Consider the following 26415-nt stretch of genomic DNA (forward strand, 5'->3'; position numbering starts at 1 on the left):
CCGGTCTCATTTAAATTGTTTTTCATCAGTAAAACCCTGAGCTCCACATATTTCTGTGTTGTTGTAAACGCAACTAAAAGTAGGACATGTATTTATTTATGGAGCATTTGAAACAACAAAACACAAACATATCAGATCATCGAAACACAATTAAAACAGTGACAAACTAAAAGTGTCAATTTAAACAAGGAGGATAATTCAACACACTCCAGCTCCGTCGTAGCAGCTGTTTCCACCTTTGTAAATTCAGATCTGTTCATTAATCCTGTGCATACACTCATATTTACAAAGGCTACTTTAAACAGTTCTATTGTACGTCAACATTAACAAGTACAAAATCAAACATAAATATATCTCGTACAGTAATTGAAGTGATTATGTGGCCATTTAACAGCAATTTCTCTAAGGCCTCAGTTTGTTAACATATAAATAGGAAGCATAGAAAATAAATAGTGTCTATATCAAGTTTTTACAGCAGTGGTTTCAAGGCTCCCGGCTTGAAGGCAACGGCCCCGTGTGCGTATATTTGGCTCAGGCACTTTGTGAAGGTCTCTGGCTTTTCTCCCTGAGCTCACATGGACGTCTCACAGATGACCAAACTATCTTTGTGTCCGTTCGGTACGTCGGAGCGACTTCTGTTCTCGTAAGCCTGAAAGTACATCAACCGGGCAAGTGTCAGTTCAACGTCAGAGGGACAGAGAAGCTTCTCGCAGTATATGACGTACACTGGGAGTGAAACTCACCAATCTAGCAGCCTCCAGTAGAGCAGCGGCCTCCTGTTTCCCAGTCTGCTGCACCATCTTGGAGAAGATGCCGTGAGGATCTTGAAGGAGAGTGTAAGGTTCATCGTAGGCGTGGACCTTCCCTGCATCTAGAACCTGGAGACAAAATCACGGTAGGGATTATTTCCCTGGAAACTGGAGTGAGGACATTTTCATTGTTTTCTTTGGAAATGCTCGTACTGGCAGATTCCCAGTTAAAGTTGAAGCTCGGTTTCTTTCCACCTGGTCCTTATTTCCAGCATATGGTTTGTAGATCTACTCACCCATGAAGGTTTGGAGTAACTCGGAGTCCTTCGGACGCTTTTTATTCACCCGGTTTGTTGACTAAACAGGAAGACAACTTGCTCTCGGTTCGCTAAGCTAACGCTAGCTCCGAGGCTGCTCGTTAGCCCGCTGAAGTTAGCTAGCCTTTAGCCGGGTGAATACGCCCGAGCACCGGGACACAGCTGCTTCAACAGAACCCTGTACTGTGAAGCACCTGGTCAGTGTTCGGCCATGTCGCGCAAAACCAGCAGCAGCAAACTCCGTGTAAACAAACACAGCTGATCGTCAGGTGCGCTGCGGCGGCGCGCCTCGGTGACGTCACCCCCAGTGAAAGCCCAGGATGTAAACAAAGCCGCTTGGACTCACAGGGGACAAGTGCTGCAGATTCCAAACCTCTGTGGGTGAGTAGATCTACAAACCATATGCTGGAAATAAGGGCTGAAAAAAAATCACTACATAATTAGAGTCTAAAGTAACAAGCCTATTAATGGAGACGTCAAGAAGTCTATCATTGCGAGTACACGACTGAAATGTGCAGAAACTGAATTTCATGGTGCTGTTGAATCGTGTTTTCCTGCAGCACCTGTAAACAAGGTAGTTGAAACCTGTGACTGTAGACGTTGATCTAAACGTTTCTCTGGTAGAATGTGTGAGCGGCAGGACTCACCAGTATCCGGTCACTGTCTATGATGGTGTTGAGTCGATGAGCGATGGTAAGCACGGTGCAGTCTCTGAACTTGTCTCGTATGGTGTGTTGGATCAGTTCATCTGTCCTGCACGACGACGGCAACGAGAGAAGACATCATTTAAAAAAACTCCAGCCAGAGATGCGTTGCGGTGTGATGCAGCGTGGTGGTTTAGTACCTGGGGTCCACGTTGGCCGTGGCCTCGTCGATGATGAGGATGCGGTTCTTCCTCAGCAGCGCTCTGGCCAGACACACCAGCTGCCTCTGACCCACGCTGAAGTTAGAGCCCGACTCAGCCAGAACCATCTCCAACTTACCAGGCAGCTCCTCCACCACTGACTTCAGCTGCACCTGGAACAACACAGAGAGAGAGAATCAGATTGATAAGTTCTGACTATTGAACTGTTCACGTGAACTGTGACACGTCTCCTAAATATTTAATGCTGTTTCCCTTCACTGTGTGAAACATCAGTGGTGTAAATGTCCTCCTGAGTTTGTTGTCAACACTATTGTCATCACTGACCTCTTCCAGAGTGCACCACAGCTCCTCGTCTTCATGTTGGTTAAAAGGGTCCAGGTTCTTCCTCATGGAGCCAGTGAACAGCACCGGGTCCTGGAAAACAACACGGAGCAGATTGGAATTATTTAAGCCTGGCCAATCACAATACACCGATTTAAAAACCCAGTTCTCATCGATAAATGGATCAATACAGATCTCTTGAGTGATTTTCTAAAGATGGTTGAATCTGGGCAAAGTGAGCGTATCCTATTCTGCACCTGAGGAATGATGGACATCTTCTGGCGCAGGTCATGGAGGCCGATCTCAGAGGTGAGAACCCCATCGATGTAGATCTCTCCCTCAGGCTCTGCCAGACGGAACAGAGCTGAGACCAGGGAGCTTTTCCCAGCACCTGTTCTCCCAACGATACCAACCTGACACCGAGGAAAGACAGAACATCAGCTTAGCTTTAACAAGAAGAAAGAAATCCAATTTAAAATCTGTATCTGATGACAAACATGTCTGACCTTCTCTTTGGGTCTGAACATCACTTTCAGGTCCTGCAGCACCTTCGGTCCGTCGCTGCCATAGGAGAAGCTGACCTGGTCAAAGGTCACCAGCCCTTGTCTCGGCCAATCAGGAGGAGGGCGCTTCTGGGTTTCCCAGGGTGCTTCACTCTCCAGCTCAGTGTATTCCACTGCTCTCTCCACTGACGTCATCTGAAGACAGGAACATGTATATGACAACTTAGACTGAAGCAAGGAACCAGGAGATCAAATCAACCCTCACCACTGACGTTAGAATAAAAACATACACACACACACATATATTTCATTCATATTAATATTTTTCAAGCATCACCACAAAATAAAAAAGAAAGAAAGTGAATATCGTACCATGTTCTCCACCTCTGTACTCTGCCTGATGCCCCACTGGAACATGCCGATCAGTGTGACCGAGTACGTCAGAACCAAACCCACAGAGCCAGCTTCCAGCTCTGTCACGAACAAGAAAGAAAAAATATTTTTTATTTCTATTCATCTGCACATGAACCCAAATTAGGCAGTTGGTGGATGACAGTACAAAACCATTGTTTAGTGTTAGAAGGTTAGAAATGTGCCTTACGGTCTCTGAGCAGCAGGCAGCCAAACATGACCAGGATAACAAAGATGGCGCAAATGCCATCGAGACGGATAGCGAACCAGCGAGAGATGGTCAGGAACAGGAACCAGGACTCTGTTCAGGGTGAGGACAGATATGTTACAGAGGCTGGAGACACGCGAGAGCCTCTCACTGATGAAAAGTGTTGAGGTGGAGGGAAACCTGAGTGGAGGTCCTGATGAGCATCAAACACATCCTGCAACCTCTGCTCTGCTCCAAAGGCTCGGATCGTCCACAGACCATTAAGACACGAGGACAGATGGGAGAAGACGGGACTCCGAGCTGCAGGAGAGACAACACAGGGAGCTTGAGTTTATAGTTTTATTACTAAATATTTTTATCGAGACTTGAAAAAGCCCTTCAACATCATCCCTCTGAACATGGAAACTAAAGAAGTCTTTGTGCTTTGCTGCACACACTGTTGCATTGTGGGACACTCACTGGTGGCCTCGAGGCGTTTGATGTCTCTGGAGGTCTGCAGGAAGTAGCGGCGGAGGTAGAGGAAGATGATCAGCAGGGGCACCACAGGGATGAGGATCCAGGGGAGCACCGCCACCGCCACACCGATCACCCCGACAATCTGCAAGAACACCTGCTCCGAGAAGAAACAGAATCATTCACACAGTCACTGAAACTGAAATCCATGAAACATTTCTGCTTTTCATCGAGCTGTCGTCTTTCTGCCTTTCACTTGTGTTTACGTGCAACATGAAGCGTCCAGCAGAGGGCGGCAGAGAGAGTCTTAACCAACTTAACACAATCAATGGGAACTGTAAATACTTGTGGTTCATTGTGAACCTGTAGCGTGACACTGTGATGAGATCTGTCCTCACCTGAACAAAATCCACAAAGGTCCACGGCATGTTGGAGTCCAGCTGACCTATGTCCTTCGAAAACCTGTTGAGAACCCGTCCTGAGGAGACAAACATCACCAACATGAGAAACACATGTCACAGAGGAGACGCATCATTATTAGAGAGAGAACAGAGGAGCTGTCTCTTTCTGCTAAATTAAACCACGTCCCCACTTTCACTCACCAATGGGATTTGTGTCAAAGAAGCGCACAGGCGCTCGGAGTATGGCCTTGAACATGTGGTTGTGCAGAGCCTGTGCACTCTTCACCAGAATGTTGAACATGAACAGATTCCTGGCGAAGCCGAGGATGAGGGTGGCCCCGGTCAGACCTGTGAAAGCAGCAGCACATCGTCCTTCACCTCACTGACGAATCACACGGCTGCCACAGTGCAGGACACATGTTGAGCCCCGTGAGGAGCAGCACGTGTTTTTTTACCTGCATAGATGCCGAGGTAGAAATTTACATCCAGCTCTGCCGTGGCGTTTTGTCCGTTTATGATGCCCGTTCTGTTAGCGTTTAGGTCCTCTTGTTTATCAGCCCTGATCAGAAAAAACAATTAAACACGTGGAAAAAAAACAAGCATAAAATCACTTGTGAGATTTTTATTTTATACTGACCAGTATGCCAGCCACCAGTCCTGCATGATGTACGCCACCTAGGAGAGAAATAAAGAAACACAGGCGATGTTTGTATGTGCACAGCTACAATAAATAATAATGTACGAAGTGAAATAAAACTGTACCTGAGCCAAAATGTTGATCAGTAGGACGAAAACTACAAACACGACGTGGGCTCCAGCTTTTAGATATTTGACGTACAGGCTCACTGCAATGGTTCCCTGAGATCGACTCTCCTCTGCCACCGTCTGCACAGTCTCTGCCTGTCGGGAGGACGGACAAACATCGTGATCGACCCTAACCCTAACCCATTTTAGAAGACTGCCACAGGGAGAGAGTGAGTGTGAGCAGCCATGAAATCCCCTCCCTGACTGTATCTCCATAATAAACCATCAAACGCAGCCGTGCTCTGCAGAAACAATCGCAGAATATTTGAGTGGAAAAGTTTCCAGAGAAGAGACGATGCACAAACCGGTAACTGGTCGCCGTCTTTGATCGAATGGATAGAGGAGGTCCGAGAGCGCACTGAGTTCTGGGACAGAGTTCTGCTCCTGCTGTAGACGTCTTGAGGACCCTGCTGCTCCTCCTCCTCCGTCTTCAGCAGGGAGGTGAAGTCCACTCCAGACTGCTGCAGCTCTGTGTACGTCCCTTTGGCCACCATGAAACCCTGACACACACACACACGGACACACACAGTAAGAACACACTAAAATCCTCCTGATAACATGTACAAGGTGTGATGTTCTACAAACAAAACTGTATTTGTCCTGTGGGTGAAAATAAAGAAGCAGTAAGGGTTTTATTTCCCTGGAATAAATAAAACCCCTGCGTGAAAAACCCTGCATATTTATTTCTTAATGTAATATGTGAAATGTGACCAGTTGACCTGAAGATGGCGCTATAGGAAAGCTCTATTAAAATCTAATTAACGCTCATGACAACCTTACAGAGAGAAGAAACCTCTGTGATGAGGCAAAACATCTTAAAGCAAGTCCTGATACCAAATTACACACATGCAGGTTCTGAGGAGATCTCGTAAACTTTTCTTAAATACAGCGATTATCCTAAATTTACATTTACGCCAATGAATCAGGGACAGTTGTATTAGTTACAAACTAAAAAAGGTGAGAACAGATTGTGATGATGCGTCATGAGTTCAGGGCTTCAGAACGACAACAACAGAGGAGCGGGGATTCAACATCAGATAAATGAAAAATTAAAGATTCTGAACTGAGGTGGTCGAGGGGATGAGACAGTCACAGGAAGGATGAGACTTTATACAGCAGATGATGTTACACTGACAGGTGTTACAACAAAGAAGTTCCCCCGGAAACAGACCTGAATAAAGACCCTGACGCAGCAGTTGGAGAGAAAGAATTTTCTATGAAAACAAATAAGTTGAAAAGCCAAAATTAAAAAAAAGAAAGAAAATTATTTCAGTTGATTATTGTGGAAAATTCAAATCTAAAAATTTAACAGTAAATACACAAATTAAAAAGGTATTATAAATGTGTGCTGTCCACTTTGACACGTTGTGTAACGTCTGTGTGTTTGGAATGTGTAGAGACACAAACCTCCTTGAGGACCAGGATCTCATCGGCTTTCTGCAGGTACTGCAGCTGGTGGGTGACCAGGATCCGGGGCTTGTTCTTCAGCAGGCCACAGATGCACCTGATTCGTGGACACAGAGGAAAGACGATGGACTCAGATTCATCTAGAACGACAGACCTGTGGTTGCACGTCTCGGCTAATCAGTGCAGTTTCAGTCTACACACATTTATTGTTCCAGACCCTCTCTGGAGTTTTTACTTCTCACACACAGACCCTCTGGAGAATGTCCGGATGTTCTTCAGGGTTCAGTTCATATCTGAAAGCAGCTCAATTTCAATCTTTCGCTCTTTCAAGTCCTTATTTCAGCTTTTATGTAACGCTCTGTATTTTCCAGAGGAAGAGTGACAGGAAGAAAGGGACCAAGTTGAATTGTCAGACCCTGGCAGCACCGCACCTCTTCCTGGCTCAGTTCTTTAAACATTCAGTTCTGGCTCACTTGAGTTACGACACAGTTCAAATCCCAGAGCTGAACCTGAAAACACTGAGTTTACTTCTGAGGTCACTCACTGTTCGAAGAGGTGTCTCCCGACCTCAGCGTCCACAGCACTCAACGGATCATCCAGGAGGTAAACATCCGCCTCCTGATACACAGCCCTGAAAACACACACACACACACATTGTTTTATCAAACCAGGGACATTCCAGTCACAGGGATTTCAACAAGCAGAGGGATAGGGTCAGTTCTGCGGGTTCTTCTACCTCGCCAGGTTGACACGAGCTTTCTGCCCCCCGCTGAGCGTGGCTCCTCGGTCTCCGATCAGAGTCAGGTCTCCCTCTGGAAGCAGCTCCAGGTCCTGCACAACAGAACAGCACGAAATCACCCAGACAGCAAAACAGACGAGGGATTCTTAAATGTGTATAAACACTAAATCTCCCAGATCATGGTGAGAATGCTGTGACGTGATATAGCCATGTTCTCTGGCCAGGTTCACTGGAAACATAAGAGGAACCTGACCACAAGAGTCTTCTCCTTATGATGTAAAGGTGTATTTACTCGTTACTTTAATAAAAAGTAATAAGAATTCTAGTTTAGTCCTTTGAGAGGTGTGTTTGATGATGTGTCAAGTGGACAGTGAATTGAAAGCTGACAGAGGCCATTTTCTGAGCGCATATAAAAAATGTTCCTGGTTCAAGTTATATGACGGAGTCGTATATTCCTCTTTGTCTGTCGGGGCTGACGGGTTCATCTCTTTTTATTTGGTCCCTCCAGGTTCACGTGGTTGCTCAACGTAAAATACAAGAATCCTGATGAGTATGAATTGTGATTTGACTGAACTCTCGGTATCTCTCCAGTAAATTGTTCACGTGGTTAAATCATCTGAACACAGAAGCGTGATGAACTGTGAAACATAACGTTCTCCACACCTGATCCATAAAACACCTCGGGAGCACCGAATCACAGACCAGTTCGTAACTTCTAACCCACTGAATAACAAATGTTTATGGCTGCAATGAAAGCATTTGATGGACTCCCCTGTCTTTATCTTATCTCATTTGATGCGCTGCAGTCTGTTCACGCTGTCTCTACCGTTCCACAATGAGACGGCTTGTAGAAAGAAAATGTCTTATCTGTATTCTGTGGTGTTTGTAATTAAAAACGTTCCCTTCTGTTCACAAAATGTTCTGCATTTTTATCTGTTGTGTTATCTGTTGAACCATCTGTCATTCGTCTGAAGTATGAAATCATTTTAGAAGCTTTAATTTCTACGTATGAGTCAATTCTTTATCTATTCTAAGACATAAACAAACCGTCTCTCACCCTCTTCAGAGCGCAGGCTTTCAGGACTCTCTCATACTTCTGCGAGTTTATCTCTTTCCCAAACAGGATGTTGCTGCGGATGGTTCCAGGAAACACCCAGGGCTGCTGGGAAGCGTACGTCAGCTTACCGTTGACCTTCAGCAAGCCCTTTTCAACAGGCAGCTCTCCGAGGATGGAGCACAGCAGTGACGACTGAATGAGACGTGAAGAAATGACGAGAGGAAGACATGAGCTCACACAACTCAAACTCCAACATTTTCCTACAAGTCACCGCCGCGTTTTCCCTCTGCCTGAAACGATAACATGTGATGACTGACCTTTCCAGCTCCCACCGGTCCAATTACAGCCAACAGCTGATTTGAGTTCACAGTGAAGGAGACGTTCTGCAGAGATGGAGAATCCAGACTCTGGAAGAAGCACAAAACGGATTCAAACATTAACCCAGGAACCAATGTGTTTCTTCTTTCTCTTTTAAACCCAAATAAGCAGGTTTTCTAAATGCAGGTAATTCATTCCCACTTGAAACAAACAGCAGATCCTTTTCACAGCACCCAGAGTTTCCAGTGTCACATATTGTGACAAGAGAGGCTGAAAACTGGAGAGACATTTCCTGACTATTGTATTGATAAAAATCCCAACGAGCCCCTTTCCCACTGTACGTTAACAAACTATGTGACCTTGTCCCAGTAGCAGAACAGATCCTGGATTTCCACTGATCGGTCCTTCTTGTCCTCCTGTGGCAGAGCGACGCTGCTTTTCGTGATCTCACCGAGCTGCAAGAACTCCTGGACAAGAAAATACAGAGAGCGATAGAGTCATGCGGGGAAATGGTTTCCACCGATCTCTCCTCATGCTTTATGCAACACTAAAGACTTCTGCACGGCTTCTGCACAAAAATGGAGGTGGTGCCATTCTGACATTCTGATGCCGTGTGATAAAGCAGTGCTGGCAAGATAAGTCAATAACAGCATGTTACCGATTACACAGGAAGGTTTACCAGCATGTGTGTACTCTGTGTCCTCTCTCTGTCTGACGACCTCAGATTTCATTCCGTATATATATTTAAAAGTTTCATTCATTATTAAAAAAAAATGGATATATAGTTTTACTCCAGAAATTCAATGTTTATTCCTTATTGTGGTCGTGGTGGTTAGTGTCGGTGGCAGGAGGGAGAGTCTGATTGTGTACAGGTGTACTGCGTTTGCTAATTACTCTCTCCCCTCTTTTATCAGCAGTAGCGTGCTGGGACACGACACACACACGAGCTGGAGGCAACCTGGAAAAGCCCAGCTAGACTATATATATATATATGGATATATCTATATATATTCAATGTTTATTTTACCTGGATCCTGGTGACGCTGACATAGGCCTCAAACAGCCTCTCGATCGCAGCAGGGAAGAACAGCGTGACGTTGAGTCGCACGGCCGAGTAGAGCGACACCGTCACAAACACACGCGTGGCCGACATGGTGTTTCCGAGGAGCACGTAGATGGTGAAGGTGCAGAAGAGGATGAACTTGTTGGCGCAGAAGAAGGAGGCCATGTTGAGACCTCGCAGGTACGAGCTGCTCATGATCGTGGAGATCTCCTTCCTAAAAACAACAATTGTACCGATTACATGTCTGCAGGCTCTCGGAGTTTCTGTGAGAACGAGGGGCCTGTAACGAGCAGAATTACCTCCCTGAGGCTTTAAAACAGCAGAACAACCCTTGAGCCGCATAAATTGTAGGAAGGAATGAACATAACTCTGCTGCTGATTTGTGACGACTGTTGCAGCAACTCATTTGTTCTCATGGAGGTTTTATTTGTGGCCCGAAGCCTATATCCACTTTATCATCATAACTGTCAACACTGACACCTGCTGTGACGCACGTGCTCGTTAATTTGCGGCGCCCTACGCAGCTTGTGAACTGAGCTGTAGGGCTCCAAGTGTTTTTATTTTCCTGAGGATGAAGCCGTCTTGTCCTCCTCCACTGCTTCGTGGCTTTCCATAGGTTTTTGTGTAGGAAGGGGAAGAGGCAGCAGGGTCATTAACGTTAGGACACGTCGTTTGCTTGTCAGTTTATTTTACAGTCAACACATTGTTTAAAGTTACTTTTCCTACAGCCAGCGGCCCGGTTGTCACACACTTCCTGAATACCATAACCATCTGTAAATATTAGCGCTGTAACTAATGAACCAATGAGTCGTGGACATTTTAGCATATTTCAATTCTTTCATCAAAAATTGCAGAGGATAAAAATGATGATTTTTACCTTCTGACCTCAGAGACCAGAGCAGCAAATGGTTTCTCCCAGGCGTACATTTTGATGATCCTCATTCCAGACACCACTTCGTTCATCGTACGGATTCTGCTGTCAGTCAGGATCGCTGTCCGAGTCCTTTAAAGACATTCAGAGTCAAATATACTTTTATTGTCCCATGGGGAAATTAGTCTTGGGCCACAGAACAGTACACATTACAACAAACCACAAAAAAACAGGTTGCATGGAGTCTAACACAAGAAGAATCTTCCTATCAATCATATTTAGTTTTTATGAGGATGAAAATGTGAAATTATTTCTACTTCAGGTTATTTATAGACTCTTGAAATGTCTTTTCCCAGATGGAACTGACTGTTTTTACGGTAAGTAGTTCATAAACAAAGATTCAGGCAGATTTACACTCTGTGACTTGAACCTTGTCCAGTACAACCTATTCATGACACCCTGGGCTCAGTGACCATGTACGAAGGCTGCAATCCGAGACAGGAGACATGGGACTTTAGCTGGAGTCGTTGAGTATGAAAGCAGGCACAATGTTTTCAGAGCATATCGCATCCACATGAGTGTTTCCACGTCATTTAATAGGATCAGGCAGAAATAATCAAAACAAACTCCTTTATTCTTTTATAACATTCAATTCATTTAGTCAGAGTGTGTGTGTGTGTGTTACCTGTACTTAGAAAAGAGCCTTCCAAACAGGGTCTGCATGGGCATCAGGAACAAGAGGACCACCATGCCTGCCAAGCACGACGGGCCGATCTCCAACCACAGCAGCCCGACAACCACAGCTGCCTGGAGGGGCCCGACCCACAGGAAGTGCAAGAAGATGGTGAGCTGTTGGAGAGAAATCACAATGATGAAGCCCAAAACAACACGGAGGTGCAGGACACAATTTATCAACGGATCTTGAGTCACAGCAATCAAAGTTTGTTCCCTGGGGGGGGGGGGGCCGGTGTACAGTTCTCCTCTCCCGTCATCGAGCATTAAACTGTAATGAGGGGGAAGAGTCGCCCAACAGGAACTTTCAAAACTATTCAATTCAAAGCAGCACAGAGTAATTATTAGCTCAGGAGTTTTCACAGCAGGTTCTCACCTACTGATTAAACTGAAACTCAAAACCCCAGAAACAAACTGGGGATGGTGCCAGAAAGGCTCGAAGCTAAATCTCTGAAAGAATTAGGAGAGCAAGTCCCACCTGAATCTGAATCGGGCCAAGAATTTGAACGCCTCATCGGTCAGATGCTTTCCCTGGGTTCTTTTCATACAGTAAATCAAACGATGCAGTGAATCGTCTTTGTGGATTCTCGGGGATAATTTGGATTTGTTTGTTATGACCTACGAATCTAGATGCATTCAGGTTTTTCAACACACAGCTAAATGTTTCAATACATTTAGTTTACGTCTCCACCTGGATGTTTTTGTCAGCACAGGACTAGCATGTCTGGAGATTTTCATCATAGCAAAGAAACAGCTGAACGCTAACAGCATCTTTTCATGGCGTCAGCGGAGGAACTTCTGTTCTTATCGTTCTGCAAGATGTGACGCTGCATTTGATTGTTGTTGGGATTAAAGCAGCCACACTAGTTTCAGTCACACAAAATCCTGTTTGTTCACATGAACTATGATTTTTCTGTGCACGCTAAAGTTAGTCACTGTGTTTCAGAGAATTCAGGACTGTGACCAGTATATCCCCTCGAGTCAGGATTATCAACGAGGATAAACATACACTTGCGTCTTCCACAAAGACAACAATCTGATGCATTCCTCTATAAAGACGAAGGGAAGAACTTGTCCTGTACACAAAGCTGACGTCTGCGTACCTGCGGCTAAACACCGGAGAAAATGGATGGCTTTGCTCTGTACTCCTGTTCTACTGTGAGGAACCTTACGTTTCACCATTTTCACATTTCTCCAAGGATGCTGGGAAACTAGTCCATGTGTGTTTTACCTCTAGACGGGATCTTTTGATTATTATCGTAATTCTTTATGCTCTAGATCTTCCAGTAAATCTGTGAGAAGCTTCCAGTTGATCCAAAATGCTGCAATGCAAGTTCTGACAGGAACTAGGCAGAGATCATATTACTCCCATATTAGCTCGTCTGCATTGACGAGTTAAAAAGCCGTGTCCTCGCTTAAGCTGCTCTTAGACATGCACCAAGTGACAATGAAAAAGCAAAGAGGAGCCACAAAGCCCTCCGCTTATTATCTTAGATTTATCCGATTACACTTTAAATTATTTCAACACGTTTCTAAAAAGGTAAGTGAATGTGCCTCGATGACGGAGGAAGGGAGAGGAATGTACTGTGGGATATAGAAATTGTCAGCCAGCTATTTTGCACTGTCTTAACCTCTGAAGCAAAAATAACCTGTGTGCTTGTCAAACATCACGTACATCATCAAACATCTTGACGTCATTCGAAAGCAGGTTGACAATCTGGCCCGTGGTGGTCTTTCCCATGGCTACGTTATTGAGACACAGAGACTGGAAAGAGACGAGAATCATCATCAGTGAAGCAGCAACAACACTGAAATCAATACAAATCATCGAGTAAAGCAAAAGGAAAACATGACACAACTGTAAAACAAGACCTCTGAAGCCTTGATGTTCAGAATGAGCAGCGACCAAAGAACTGAATATTTATCAGGAAGACGCTGCTGACCTTCTTGAAGATCATGTGACACAGGGCCACTCGGATCTTCATGCCGACCTTCTGGAGATGGTAGAAGTAGAAGTGATGGAACACCGCCAGGATGATGGCAAACAGAGACAAACCAGCTGCGTAGCCGATGGCGTCGTACAAAGCCCGGCTGTCGCTTGGGTTGTAATATTCAAAGTACTGAATCATCTTCCCCAAGAGGATGGGCTGGGTCACTTTGATGATCTCCTGAGAGGTCGGAGAGGAAGTGTAAGGAACAAGAAGATTCATTACTGATGATACCTACAATACTCATCATGGTGAGTTATATGCTTAGGTTGTGTTCCTGTTTTATTCATCTATCAGGCTCTTGTTGGTCTTCTCAACCCCTACGTCCCCTCACAGACTGAACACTGACCTCGAAGACAGTGAAGATTCCCAGCAGTGCGTATGGTTTCCAGTGGCACTGGATGATGGCTCTCCCGAGGTTCGGCGTCCGCATCTCTTTGGAGGCCTTCTGGAGCTCAAGTTCCCAGTATCTGTCGTGTAAAAACGAAGACGTCAAACCTTGCATCCACGTGAGTCAGACTCAAAAGAGACGCTTCAACAAGCAGCAGCAAAGATCCAGTCATGAAATAATATCAAATCATAACACACCAGACTACGTGCACTGGTGGAAGCACAACGAGGTTCAGTTATGGTTGATCAGTGGAGGAATTGTATCCATTAATGTGGGAAACACCACAGCTCCTCTTTTCAAGAACGGCCCAAAAGAAATCTCTTAGCGTAAAAACAGGATTTCATGCTCGCTCCACTGATAACGTCAAATTTCACTGTGGATTTAACGGCTGATGATACGCGGTGACATTACCACTGATAGACACAGGAAACATCCCTGTTTCAAAAGTTTTATGGAAAACTCGTCTCTCTCGCTTCTAAAGTGAATAATTCTAAAATAAACATCTTTTCCTGAGAGTTTCGTGTCAGACACAACCAGTGAATGTTTGTGTGGTCTCTTAACACAAACACACCAGTGTCTTACTCTTTGCAGGCTGCACCAATTGTAGAATCATAGCTCCAGGGTTTACACATGTTCTCTGACACTGTCTTCCAGTTGTTCTTTATTAGTTCCTTCGTTAAACTTATAAACCTGAGCTGAGTCGCGGTAATGGAAATGATTGTTTGCTTGAGACTGTTCAACTACAGTGGCTTTTATTTTCACCCTGCAGGAGCACAGTGTGCCGCTCAGGGTCGAAGAGCAGGATGAGACCAGAGCCACTGCTGCCAGTTTACCATTAGATGAACCATCACTGTGACGACGCCTGCCTTTTGACCAAGTTTCTAGAAACGACACAATTGCTTTCCCCTTCTCACGCTTCATTAAAACACCAAACGTCAAAGGTCACTTGGACGGACGCCTACGGTGCCACATGCCGTCCCTTAATCGGCTGCAGGAGATTTACGCGATCCTCTTTAAATCCGTCTAAACTATTATAACTGTGGTCTGTAACTTCAAATAACGACTGTTCACTGACTCGCAAAGCATTTTATCTAAGGTTGTGCACAGCTCAGAGATAAGAAGAATGCAGCAAAGTAAGGAAATACCAATGTAGGTGCTGAGTTTAAAGGGTTAAACTTTGCTGTGTGAAACCAGCTAAGACACAGGCCCCTTTTGTTTTGCTTCTTGTTTTCTAAAAAACCCCGAAACATTAACTGAAGTTGTCATGTGTCTTCAGGCCTCTACAAATTCAGACGAAAGCATGGGAGACAAATAATTTTTAGAGCCGTGTTCCAATTGTATCACATTTGTTCAATAAGAGAGTGAAAGAGCTGTTAAATGAATATAAGTGCAGCAGTGATGCTGAGAAAAAGTTACCTCTGCCAGGGAGGTTCTGTTTTCATCGCTGTCTGCAGACTGGAGTTAGAACTCATTACATTTTCAACTTACTCCTGACACGAAATATGCATGCATGCAGAGGCAACAAACACCCGAGGCCCACTTTCATGCCACATTAGACTTGATCCTCTCAGACTTTTTTTTACCAGGAAGAACATGACAATATATCTCCTGTTTGTGGATGTGGGGGATGCATACAGCATCAGCCCTCTGCGCCCGTCGAGGGCGATCTGACCACAATCTGCTGCTTCTTCATCCTCAGAACAAGCCGAGGCTACAACAGCAACCCTCAAACACAGTGGTCTCCAGAGGCAGAGGAGGTTGAGGCTGCTCAGAGTCGACTGATGCCCACGGTCAGGATATTGGAGGGGGTCACGCGCTGCACCGATGACTATCTTGATAAGCTCTGGATCTCCTCAGTAGGAATGAGAGGGTGTTAAACGGTGGAGATCGGGCTGAGCTGAAGTGCATGTAGGGGAGTCATATAGAAGCTTCAGGTGTGAAAACCATCCCTGGCAGCGAGGAGAAGAACAGCAGAGGGACGGGAGCAAACCAGTTCAACCACTTCAACACCTGAAGCCCCCGAAACACCACATATCAACCATTCCCAGGGAAAAGAGCATGATCCCAGTTTCCAATGAGAACTAAATGACACTCTGCAAAGTGTGGATCTTCTCCGAGACCCAACAGTCCCCAAAACCAGGTCGTATAAAGTATCTGTAACAAGTCACAAACATCATACTGTAATTCCACTTCTCACATACGCCAGAAAATAATGTGTCGTCGTGTTTTCATTCTGCATCATGTGCTGTGATGCCTTGCTTTACAGATGGGGCAGTTGTGCGTGGTGGACGTGCTGTGATTTGAAAGAAGTTAAATCTCAAGCGATTTGTGTTTGGTGACTGTGTGTTTCATTCTGGAAGCCGGTTGAGATATCCACTGATTAGGACACGTCTATAATCTCCTGATCAAGAGCAACTGACTGGGACATTCTCACACACAGACTTTAAAATAAGTCCGGTCCATACCTCTGCATTTCTTGACCCAGTGCCACAGAACTGTCCTCCGGGACCACTCGGAACATGTCCTCCTCCTCCAGCCTGCGTTTGTATCCAGTGCGGAACAGAGGGTTGAGCCACCTGAACGAGGAGGTTGGAGGAGAGGAAGACGGAGAAAAGGAGATTGTGGCAATATGTGATTTAATGCATGAGTTATTTAAATTTCACAAGAGTACAGAATATAATAAGAATATAAGAAGGTATGCAAGTCAATATAGGAATGGCTGGAGGAGCCATACATGTGGAATAATATAATAAATGATATAACTGGCATACATGCAGAGCAAAGTAGTTGGTGGATGGAGATATTTTCTTATTTCTGTGTTTTAGCACCAATGAATGCAAAAACAATGTGATACAAACACGAGGAGGTGTAAATGTACTATATAACTGGAGCAGAAGAAATATTCATCTCATCGTGTCTGCAGCTGGAAACTCTTCAGACGTTTGCTCTCATGTAAACAACAAATAGAAAGTGACGGTGAGTTCATTTAATCTTAAACTCGTTTCGAGACACGAGGATAACAGAGTTTGTTTCGTCCTCCTCCGGTGCAGGGTGAAGTCACGGAGCTGCACGTGTTCGTTACAAAACTCGATCTCATCCGCGGACTCCGGATTCAACAGGAAGCCGAGGTTACATAAACACGGCGTCTTGGATACAGATGTTTCCACGTGTGGACCTCTGTCAGCGGGAACCGATCACACCGGCGTCGGTGGATTTCTCTCGTGTTTGAATCCCGCGCTGACTCCAGCTAACGTGATCCACGAACTCACCAGAACAAGATCTTCGACCAAAGACCGGCCGTGATCGTCGGGTTGGTCTTGGCATCCTTGCCGACTTTCTCCATGTTGGCTCCTCCAGGGGGCAGCGGGCTCTCCTCGCTTCTCGGCCCGTCTGGCGGCTGATGCTCCGGGCTGCGCGGCGTCTCTCTCACCGGCGGGTCACCGGGAACCGGAACCTTCAAGGTGTGTTACGTGTTTCTCAGAACCAGAGAGGTACAGGCACCGCTGGACCTGGAGACACGCCCCTCGCGCTCGATTGGCCGGAAACGCACCAAGTCTCTCCACGTGATTGGCTGCGCCCTCTGCTCATGTTTCACGCGATTGGCTCAGAACCGATGGGCGGGTCCTGGAGGTGAGACGTAAACAAACAAGTACACAAACAAACAAACAAAAACACAGGAACACAACACACAAGATGTACAAGTTTAAAACCTCCTCCAAAGATATAGAATCTAAATATTACAAGATATATATATACATATATATATATATATATACACATACAAATATAATACATGTTTATTGTTTTTGAAGTGTGTCTCGCCATCAATAATACATATATAACACAATGGTCATAGATTTACAGTTGAGGTATAAACTAAACTTAACCTCTCCTTCATCTATAAGATATATATATATATATATATGTACTATAATAAATATATATATGTACTATAACAAATAAAATATATAAACTGTCCCACAAGTAAGGAGAAAATCATTTTACCGAAGTTAGAAAGACTAAACCGAACAGCAGCAGACAAGTGTTGTTGATAATACATAATTAAACGTGAGGTCAAATCGCAGACTGTAAATAAAGATGGACGACACAACAGCTCCCTGACATGAAGCCAAAATTCAAAGATTTCTGAAAGTTAAATATTTGACCAAAGATCAACCGTCCCACTGTGTCAAAGTGAACTTCCTCTTCTGTCCATGAACTTTGGTAAACTTGTCACGGTTACTCAGCGAAATCTTCAGCTTCCTGTCTCTGCGTGAGTCAGTTTATCTCACATGCTCACACTCCTGGTTTGGAATTAAAGTCACTGACTCATTACGTCATCACAGTGGAGCGATGAGAGACATTCTAAAGTTCCAGGCCTGAAACGAGTCATAAAACATAAAATATCTTTTTAACCTAAATTGTGTTTGAGCTTGTGTCTTTCCGATCTCTTACACAAACAGAGACATGTGATGTAGACTCACTATGAATAAACTGTGTGCTGTAGATGACAGACGTCCTCCGACACACCACAGGTGTTTCCTGAAATGACATAAAAGAACTGACGCCTCCTCCTCCCTTTTCCCTTTGCATGGAAAGTTTGAGAGAAATCCGGTTACAAGTCAACAAGGTAAACTATTATCCTGAGAAGACAATCTAATGATAACACTGGAGTGGTCTTTGGCCTTCACACCCCGCACGTTTTCCTCCTGTTGATGTTTAGCCAGCACCGGGGGGGAGAAGGGCTGAAGAGGAGAAGCCAGCAGGACTTTATAACAGGCAGCTGAACTCAGTCCAATAACATGAATCTGACTGTGGGGGATCAACAGAGAACTACAGAGGAAGTGCTCCCTTTGTTTCACTCGAGATCCAGGCTGCGTGTTTTAATGTTCTGTGAAAAGCTGCCATGTTCTGTAGATTTGATTTAACGGTCTTCATGTGTGGATGAGGGAGGAAACACGTGACAGAGGAAAGTTCCTTTTTTTAAAGTGCAAACATAAAAAGTTACAGGAAAAGTCAAGAGGACACAGACTCACTTTCACAATTCATAATGCACTTTAGAACGCTGCACACAAGCGTGAGGGACATACTGAAAACAAGAATTACAAGAATAAAGTCATTGTTGGGAAGACAGAAACCTCATACACACAAAGCTGTCAAATTACAAGTGTAAAGAAATTGTAAATGCGTAAAATTGTAATGTAACAAGAACAAACTCTTAAAGTTAAAGTTGATGACTCTGTCTGGAGTGTTAACTCACACAAAGTACAATGGAGTCTAAAATAAAACACATCCACATCAGAGTCAGGAAAAACCCGCAGTGATTTCACTAACAGGCATCAGATCATCATCATCCCATCCTTAATGAGGTCTCATCAACAGGTTCACATAGACAACAGCCAGCTGCCTCAGTCATCAGCAGATCTCCAGGAGCAGGATCCCCTTGAGATCACGCAGCATCAGCAGCCATGGAAACACGACATCCAGGCTTCAACTGCCCGGGGATCTGCAGCGCAGTGATCTCAGCACCCTCTCGCTGCTGTTAACAGTCAAACACCTGGTTTGCTGGAATGCTGACGATGTGAACGCTTAACCTGGGAACACGTTTTACAACCCAGGTACAGGGCCAGCGGGGGTCACAAACAGAAGAGGTCAGGAAATCTTTCTGTTAATTATTTTCCCTGGAAACAATCCGTCGTTCTCCAGAGAGTTTAGATCTAATCCTTGTTTGAGAAACCTCGGCAATAAAACAGAGGAAACCAGAGTTTTTCAGTATGAAGGTTGTGAATTAAGTTAATTATTACCTGTTCACCTGCTTCATCTATTCAGAAGACGTTAGAATTAAAAAGTTTTAGTGACTAACTTTGTCACCAGTGGATTTGTTTTCTGACCCACTTGGTCTTTCTCTGTCTCTAAACTGAAAACCTCATGTGATCCTAAAGGAAAACAACCTAATCACAAAGTGTGCTGCTCAGACTTGAAGGCACAGAACAGAATACGACACTGATAAAAACCAAATAGATAAAAATTCCCTGAGAACAAGAACAGAATTAACTGTGAGAGAGGATTCCCACTTTGTTCTCCTTCAGTATCGACAGTGAGGGATCGCCAAAGCCAGCAGAGTTTCCTCCTCTGACCACGAATGTCTGTAGAAAACTTATAATTTCTATAGTTAAAGACAAGCAGTTCCTCCTTCCTGCCACTTGATAGCGCTGCAGCAGTGTGACTCCAGTTTAGGTAGAATCAAACTGCATTCTGCCTTTTTGCAAAATGCTGCTCTCATTTGGTGCCGAGGACAAAAGTGGAAAACGTGCACACGTCAGTCATTCGTTCACAATCTCTCCAATCTTGTCTTCCTCTTCTGTCAAAGACTTTTCAGATCCTTTCAATTAAAGACTTCCTCCTCCTGCAGATCTCCTTGCAGACCCCATGGACACCGTGCAGAGTGATGACCCGAGTGTGTGTGTGTGTGTGTGTGTGTGTGTGCTCCTTCACCCTCCCGCCAAACAAAACACACAACATCTGATTGTGTGTCAGTGAATGATGTGCATTGAAAAGTGTTGGCTCCTGGACAGAGATGCTTGGCTGAGCAGGTCAAAGAGAAGCAAAACTCTGCAGAGCTGCCACTGCTGACGTACCTGTCCAGCATCGACCCTCCCACCTCCTCTCTGACACTTCTATCCTCTCCCAGCCCGGACCTCCGAGCCAGAGGGAAAATGGGCAACATGGCAACGGAGATCGTCGCCTTCCTCCTGACCATCTCTGGGTGGATCCTGGTGTCGTCCACCCTGCCGACAGACTACTGGAAGGTGTCCTCCGTGGATGGGACGGTTATTACCACAGCCACCTTCTGGTCCAACCTCTGGAAAACCTGCGTCACTGATTCCACTGGCGTGTCGAACTGCAAAGACTTTCCTTCAATGCTGGCTCTGGATGGTGAGTTGTGGGATTGTGGTGAACGCTGCTGAGAGCATCTTTCTCTTTGTGAAAATCCATCTGACTGAAGATGGATACCTGTTGTTTTTGGATGAATGACAACCATTGTGATCAAATGCATTTAGGAATTCGATCTTTCCTCTTTCTGACTCCGACTCCAGGCCGTAAACAACGGACACTTTTAAAGCTAAAGGCCATCGGAGGCTGATACGACGTCCTAATGTGTCCAAATGAAGCAATCTGAGAAAGTCACACATGCAGCGGTCACATCCCATTTCCTTCTCGTGACAAACAGGCCACAGACTCAAGAGCTGCAGAATTCTCCAGTGTGTTGAGGGATTGTAAAATCTAATCTGTCCAGGTTTGTCACTGTGTGACACAAAGGCCGTCTTCAAAGTGTTTCGATGTTTTGAAAGCAGTAATTCTCGAGGTTGGGACAATCCAAAATGTCCCCAGATGGGTCACATCATCTTTTTTTTTATCATTTATTTCTTTATCTTGTGTGAAACCAGATTCTCTTTCTTCTCTTGCTTTATAACACAAATGTTTAAACCACTGGCTCTCTCTCCTCCTGTCATGAAGCCTATATCCAGGTGTGTCGGGGCCTGATGATCGCCGCCGTGTGTCTCGGTTTCTTTGGGGCCGTCCTCGCTCTAGTGGGAATGAAGTGCACGAAAATCGGGGGCTCAGAGACGACCAAAGCTCGTCTGACCGTCCTATCGGGCTTCCACTTCATCCTCAGCGGTAAAATCTGCCTTTTAGGAATCTGACACCTCAAAGCTACGTCGTTTGATCAGTTTGTATTTCAGGCTGAAGGTGAAATCTTCTTGTTTCCCTCCGTAGGCCTGTGCTCCATGACTGCATGCTCCATTTACGCTCACAGGATCACGAGCGACTTCTTTGATCCCTTCTTTGTCGCCCAGAAGTAAGTCTTCAGGATTCAAGTGTTTGTGTGACGGCAGATCAAACAAATTGAAGTCCAGTCCCAGATGTGTATTTTCCTTGTGCACGCTGCAGGTTCGAGCTCGGGGCAGCTCTCTTCATCGGCTGGGCAGGATCTGTGCTGTGCATCCTGGGAGGACTTGTTTTCTGCCTCTCGCTGTCTGAAGGATTCAATATGAGGCAAGTGGCTCGGTTTCCGACACGTGATCCCACATCTGTCATCAGCATCGGGGACTTAACTGAACCGAGCTGAGCTGCAAATGCAGACAATTGAAATAACGACTTAAAGTGCAACAAGAAAAACCTCCACTTATCTTTGTCAACATCTTGTCTCATGATTGTTGAACCCACAGGACCAATGATTGTCCTTTTGATAAGTTCAGCTCAATGTTGCCTTTGTTACAATAAGGACTTTAAGAAATGAAAGTCACCTTGAGAGCAGCGGAGTTCTGCATCAGGCTGAGAAAAGCAGATCTCTCCTCTGTTGGCTCATCATTTTGTGACGTGGGCTCATCATGATCATCATCATGACGTCTCTGTCCACAGAGGATGAACCGGAACAAACGTTGATGATCCCCAATATATATTAAACAGCATATTTGACTGTAACACTGTAAACATGTACATTTCATGTCCTAACTCCTGCTGCTCCGCCCATCACTTGAGTGCTCCAGATTCTGCAAAGGTCAAACATTCCCTCAGTTGGTTTAGTTGAGTCCACGGAGACAACGTGTCTTCCCAAGTCTTAAGTTTAATCCAAGTTGAATCTTCTCGTCCTGGTTTTTTGCAGAGCTGAATATTCGTACAGCGGAGCGGCTTCATTGGTCACAGCGCGCAACAAGTGCAGCAGAACGCCCGGCGGCCTCCACAAGGAAACGGTGGAGCCTTCCAGGCAGTTTGGAAGAAACGCCTACGTGTGAAAATGGACTTTATTCAGTTACATTGATGGTTGTGGTATTTATCTCAATATTCTGTGGTCACAAGAAACTCGACAGTGAAAGCACAGACGCTCACTTTAGGAACTCTGGGAAAATCCTTCCTGGAAATGTGTAAATCATGCGACAGCTTGTTTTTGTTTTGGTGCGGAAAATTTGATTTGGCACCAAAACCCTGAGGTCACCTTCAACGAGCCGGCGTCCCGCATTCAATCTGTTTTTAATAATTCTTTAGTCAGGGATGGATTTTAATAGATTTTAATAGATTTTAATAGATTTAATAGATTTTTAATAGATTGAATAGATTTTAAATGATTTATAGATTTGAAAGCATTAATTTCATTATAATTAGAGGAGAAGAACTTCTATAAACATAATTTATAGCTGCCAGGACTTTTCCAATGTTTTTATTATTAGACACATGTTTTTATTAAATACAAAACTGTGCAAATGTCTTCTTATGAAGTAATTAAAAGATTTGTAACTTTGTAGAGCTTGATGAGCTGTGACTGCAGTTTATCGTCTCTGATTGAGGGAGCGTTAATGTGTCTCAGGATCTGAGGGTCACTACATCACGTCTGACCTGAGCAGGAGCCGGAGGCCGGAGGTTTCCCTCATATCAGCCATCCATCTCCACCTGGGAATTATCATCACCAGGATCCCCAGGCTATGTTACACAAAACCTCCACAGGCTGGAGCCTGGAGCTGGCAGGGAGTCGCCCTGCGCTGCATCCGTAAATAAGTGTCAGGTATCCAGCTCCTGATATAAAGGTAGTATTGTGTTATCAGAGATCATTCAGAAACACACGTGATGCAACGCTCTCGATATTTTCACACAAGTTAAATGTAAATCCAGGTTACAACTAAAAATAAAAGTGTAATTATAAATTGTGCGACAGAATGTTTACATTTCAGACTGTTCTTCTCTCTAGTGAAAGTCTGTGTACTTTTACTTTAGTATCATCTGGGAACCATGAACATTTTTCAACAATTTGGTACCGATTACTTTAATTGATTAAAATATTTCATTGTGAAGAATTTGACCTTCTGGCCTGAGAGGGGAAAGTCATCACAGGGTGTTTCCTCTGTGAACTCTACTGAAGAACAGAAGGAATGATACTGCACACGAATACCTGAAATATCCACGTTGTATTGAGTTTTTCAGTTTTTTCTGTTACAACTTAATAAAACTGGTTTTTAAATGTGTGTGCAGGAGTTTGTCTCTGATGTGAAATGAAATGAGATGTTGCAAGAAGAAGAAACGACTTTTACTGACCTCTGCAGAAAAAGGATGAAGCCTCGGCCACCGCTCCCTCCCTCCATCCATCCATCCCTCCATCCATTCATCCCTCCATCCCTCCTGTAACCACCAGAGAGCAGCATTCCTCCGTGTTGTGGTCGACAGATCTGCAGAACATTTCACAGATAAGATAGAAAACACAAAAACAAACTAAAGGAACAGTTCACATTAAAATAAATGGAGGTAAAGTTAAAATAAGTCAAGTTTAGTAAGTTAATTAAAAACTGGTCGGCTCATATAAGCATGTCTTTGTTCTGTCGTTGTTTCCCGGCTCTGCCGCTCCACCAATAAGAACTCAGTCATAAGCCGAGAGGACAAAGAGAAGCTCTTTCATCCCAGAGAACATTCATCACCCCCAGTAAATCTCATTACCTCAGATTTAAGTCTAATGAGTTACTACGAGACCCTCGGTGAAACGACTAATAACCAGCGGCTTAAGGCCGCAGGCGACGTCCAGGACGATGCTTCAGTTATTACACGTTTCACATGAGGGCCGGACATGGACGCAGCTTCAGGTCAAATCTCAAGAACTGTTATAAATTATAAAATTACTGTATCGACACTAAAGTAAAAAATACTCATGTTTGTGATTTATACTCGATTCGAAGGATCCAGTTTTTTAAGGACACGAGGGGACGAGAGTCGTTATCTTGACTCTGCTTCGTCATGAATTGGTGGAATATCCCTTTAATTAAGATCTAATTGTGTTTGGACATTTCGCTGTGAACTCAACTCACAGATGATTCTATAGAACCGGGATAGAAGCTGTAGATTCTTCTTAACGTCTCCTCAGAGGGATGAGCTCACCTGTAACCTGAGACGTGCTGAGGACAGCAGTTCTTAACCCGTGGGAACCAAAAAGACACTGTCCTCTCACCCCCCCACTGTCCTCTCACCCCCCACTGTCCTCTCACCCCCCCCCCTCCCCCCCCTCCCTCTCTGTACCTGTGATCAGTCTTCTTCTCTGAGACGAGCAGCGACGCCTCGTCCACGTCTTCTTGTTTTAGGATTAAAGCTTCACACTCGGCTCGGGATTCAAACTGTGAAAGCAACAAAGCGACAGCTTCCTTGGATCTGAAGTCGACGAGAGGCCCTGAGATGCAGACCCGTGTGGTCCAGATCTGGGGTTTCCTGATGACGGTGCTGGGCTGGATCTTTGTGGCGTGCACGATGGCCATGGAGGGCTGGAAGATCACGTCCATCGGGGGCATGGGGGGCTCCTCCATCATCAAGGTGGCCTGGTACTGGTCCAGCCTGTGGAGATCCTGCTTCACCGACTCCACCGCTGTCAGCAACTGTTACGACTACCCGGTGCTCTGGTCCGTGGAGGGTAGGTCCCACAGGTCCTCTGGTCCGTCTCACCCACCCAGAATCCTTCCACAGTTTTGTGCGTGTCCCTGCAGGTCACATCCAGATCGTGCGGGGCCTGCTGATGGCGGCTCTCAGCCTGGGGATGCTGGGCTTCGTGCTCAGTCTGATGGGGATGGAATGCACCTTCATCGGAGGACAAGACCGGTCCAAGTACAAGAAGATCTACGCTGGAGGATGGTGCCACATCGTCGGTGGTAAGTGTTTGAGTTTTAGTCACAGGACGAGGTTTTAAATTCCTCAGGTCCAGGGTTGATTGACAGGTCAGATTAAATATCTTTAGAGATGTTTTAAATTCTTCAGTGAACCTCAGCTACATTATCATTTAATGAAAAATATACAATATTTTATTTTTAATCCTGCTGAACAGATGAAAATAATTAATGTTGAACGTATTTGTCTCCAGGTTTTCTGTCTGTCTGCGGCTACGCTGTTTACGCTCAGTATGTGTCAGTGGAATACTTCAACCCCGACTTCGATGGACTGAAGTAAGTTCAGGGTTTCACTTCGTGTTTCACTTCGTGTTTCGCTTCGTGTTTCATATAAAACATGAGGTGAATGTTTTCTCTGTTTCACAGGTACGACCTGGGCACTCCTCTGTTCCTGGGCTGGGTCGGCTCAGCTTTCCACATGACTGGTGGTTTTTTCTATCTGTGGTCCGTGTGCACGCCGCTGTTTGGAGAAACACAAATGTGAGTAGACGTGCAGATGTTCGACTCAACTTACGGATGATAGAATAGAACAGGATAGAATCTATCCTGCTCTATTACAATCATGTCTCCTCTGTCACATTTGACCATGATGCATCTCTCTCTGTTCAGGGTGATCAAAATCCAGCCGCCAGCTGACCCAGAACAGAACAAGTCCACCACGGCTCTGTCATCGGTGTCAGAGATCACGTCGAAGACCAAAGTGTCGTCTGTCTCCGAGCTGTCGTCCAGGTCCGAGCGCTCGGACGTGTCGGCCATCTCCTCAAGATCAGAGCGCACGTCCAAGTCTGGACGCTCGGCCAAGTCAGGACGGTCGACGAGGACAGGGCGAAGTACCAAGTCTGCAGGGTCGGGGTCGGGGTCAGGGTCGGGGTCAGGGTCGGGGTCGGGGTCTGAGTCCGGCCTCTCGTTGAGGTCCAGTGTTCCGACCTTGTCCGAGTCGAGCAGCAGCAGCCGAGCGGTGTCGTCTCTGTCCGGAGGCTCGAGGAGCGAGACGACTCCGTTCATCAGAAACACTTTTATCTGAGGAGAAACAAACCGAGTCCTGAGTCAACTGGATGTTTTGTATGAATAAAAACCGATGAAATCTTTTTGTTCTAAAAAATAATAAATGTGTTAAATCTTTT

The 26415-nt window shown here is 45.1% G+C and overlaps 3 protein-coding genes across 8 annotated transcripts; 2 read left to right on the forward strand and 1 right to left on the reverse strand.

Annotated features, from left to right (window-relative positions):
• Positions 1–74: 74 nt before the first annotated feature.
• On the reverse strand, positions 75–17000 carry LOC109640542 (ATP-binding cassette sub-family C member 4-like). Its single transcript, XM_069520843.1, has 31 exons — positions 16868–17000; positions 16064–16174; positions 13557–13677; positions 13163–13387; positions 12895–12984; positions 11173–11336; positions 10494–10619; positions 9581–9830; positions 8913–9020; positions 8553–8642; positions 8236–8427; positions 7176–7270; positions 6984–7070; positions 6440–6536; positions 5338–5532; positions 4991–5128; positions 4866–4903; positions 4684–4787; positions 4430–4576; positions 4226–4305; positions 3834–3984; positions 3555–3674; positions 3357–3467; positions 3128–3228; positions 2759–2950; positions 2510–2665; positions 2256–2345; positions 1911–2083; positions 1714–1819; positions 744–878; positions 75–649 (listed from the first exon to the last, which is right to left on the reverse strand). Exons 1-31 carry the CDS (start codon positions 16939–16941, stop codon positions 572–574), a joined length of 3945 nt encoding a protein of 1314 aa, XP_069376944.1. The 5' UTR covers positions 16942–17000; the 3' UTR covers positions 75–571.
• On the forward strand, positions 16999–23617 carry cldn10a (claudin 10a). 6 transcript variants are annotated; one of them, XM_069520861.1, is made up of 8 exons: positions 17089–17228; positions 18106–18228; positions 18981–19249; positions 20290–20534; positions 21117–21278; positions 21378–21459; positions 21552–21656; positions 22267–23617. In XM_069520861.1, exons 4-8 carry the CDS (start codon positions 20315–20317, stop codon positions 22394–22396), a joined length of 699 nt encoding a protein of 232 aa, XP_069376962.1. In that variant the 5' UTR covers positions 17089–17228; positions 18106–18228; positions 18981–19249; positions 20290–20314; the 3' UTR covers positions 22397–23617. The 6 variants fall into 6 exon arrangements, with proteins under 6 accessions (XP_069376957.1, XP_069376962.1, XP_069376961.1 ...); XM_069520860.1 differs by having other exon boundaries at positions 18981–19216; XM_069520859.1 differs by lacking the exon at positions 18106–18228.
• Positions 23618–23629: 12 nt separating this feature from the next.
• Positions 23630–26414, forward strand: LOC109645311 (claudin-10-like). Its single transcript, XM_020110881.2, has 5 exons — positions 23630–25041; positions 25115–25276; positions 25486–25567; positions 25658–25771; positions 25901–26414. The coding sequence occupies exons 1-5, from the start codon at positions 24810–24812 to the stop codon at positions 26313–26315; spliced, it is 1005 nt and encodes a 334-aa protein (XP_019966440.1). The 5' UTR covers positions 23630–24809; the 3' UTR covers positions 26316–26414.
• Position 26415: the final 1 nt, after the last annotated feature.

This window comes from Paralichthys olivaceus, chromosome 24 (genome assembly GCF_024713975.1).
Source record: "Paralichthys olivaceus isolate ysfri-2021 chromosome 24, ASM2471397v2, whole genome shotgun sequence".
NCBI lineage: Eukaryota > Metazoa > Chordata > Actinopteri > Pleuronectiformes > Paralichthyidae > Paralichthys > Paralichthys olivaceus.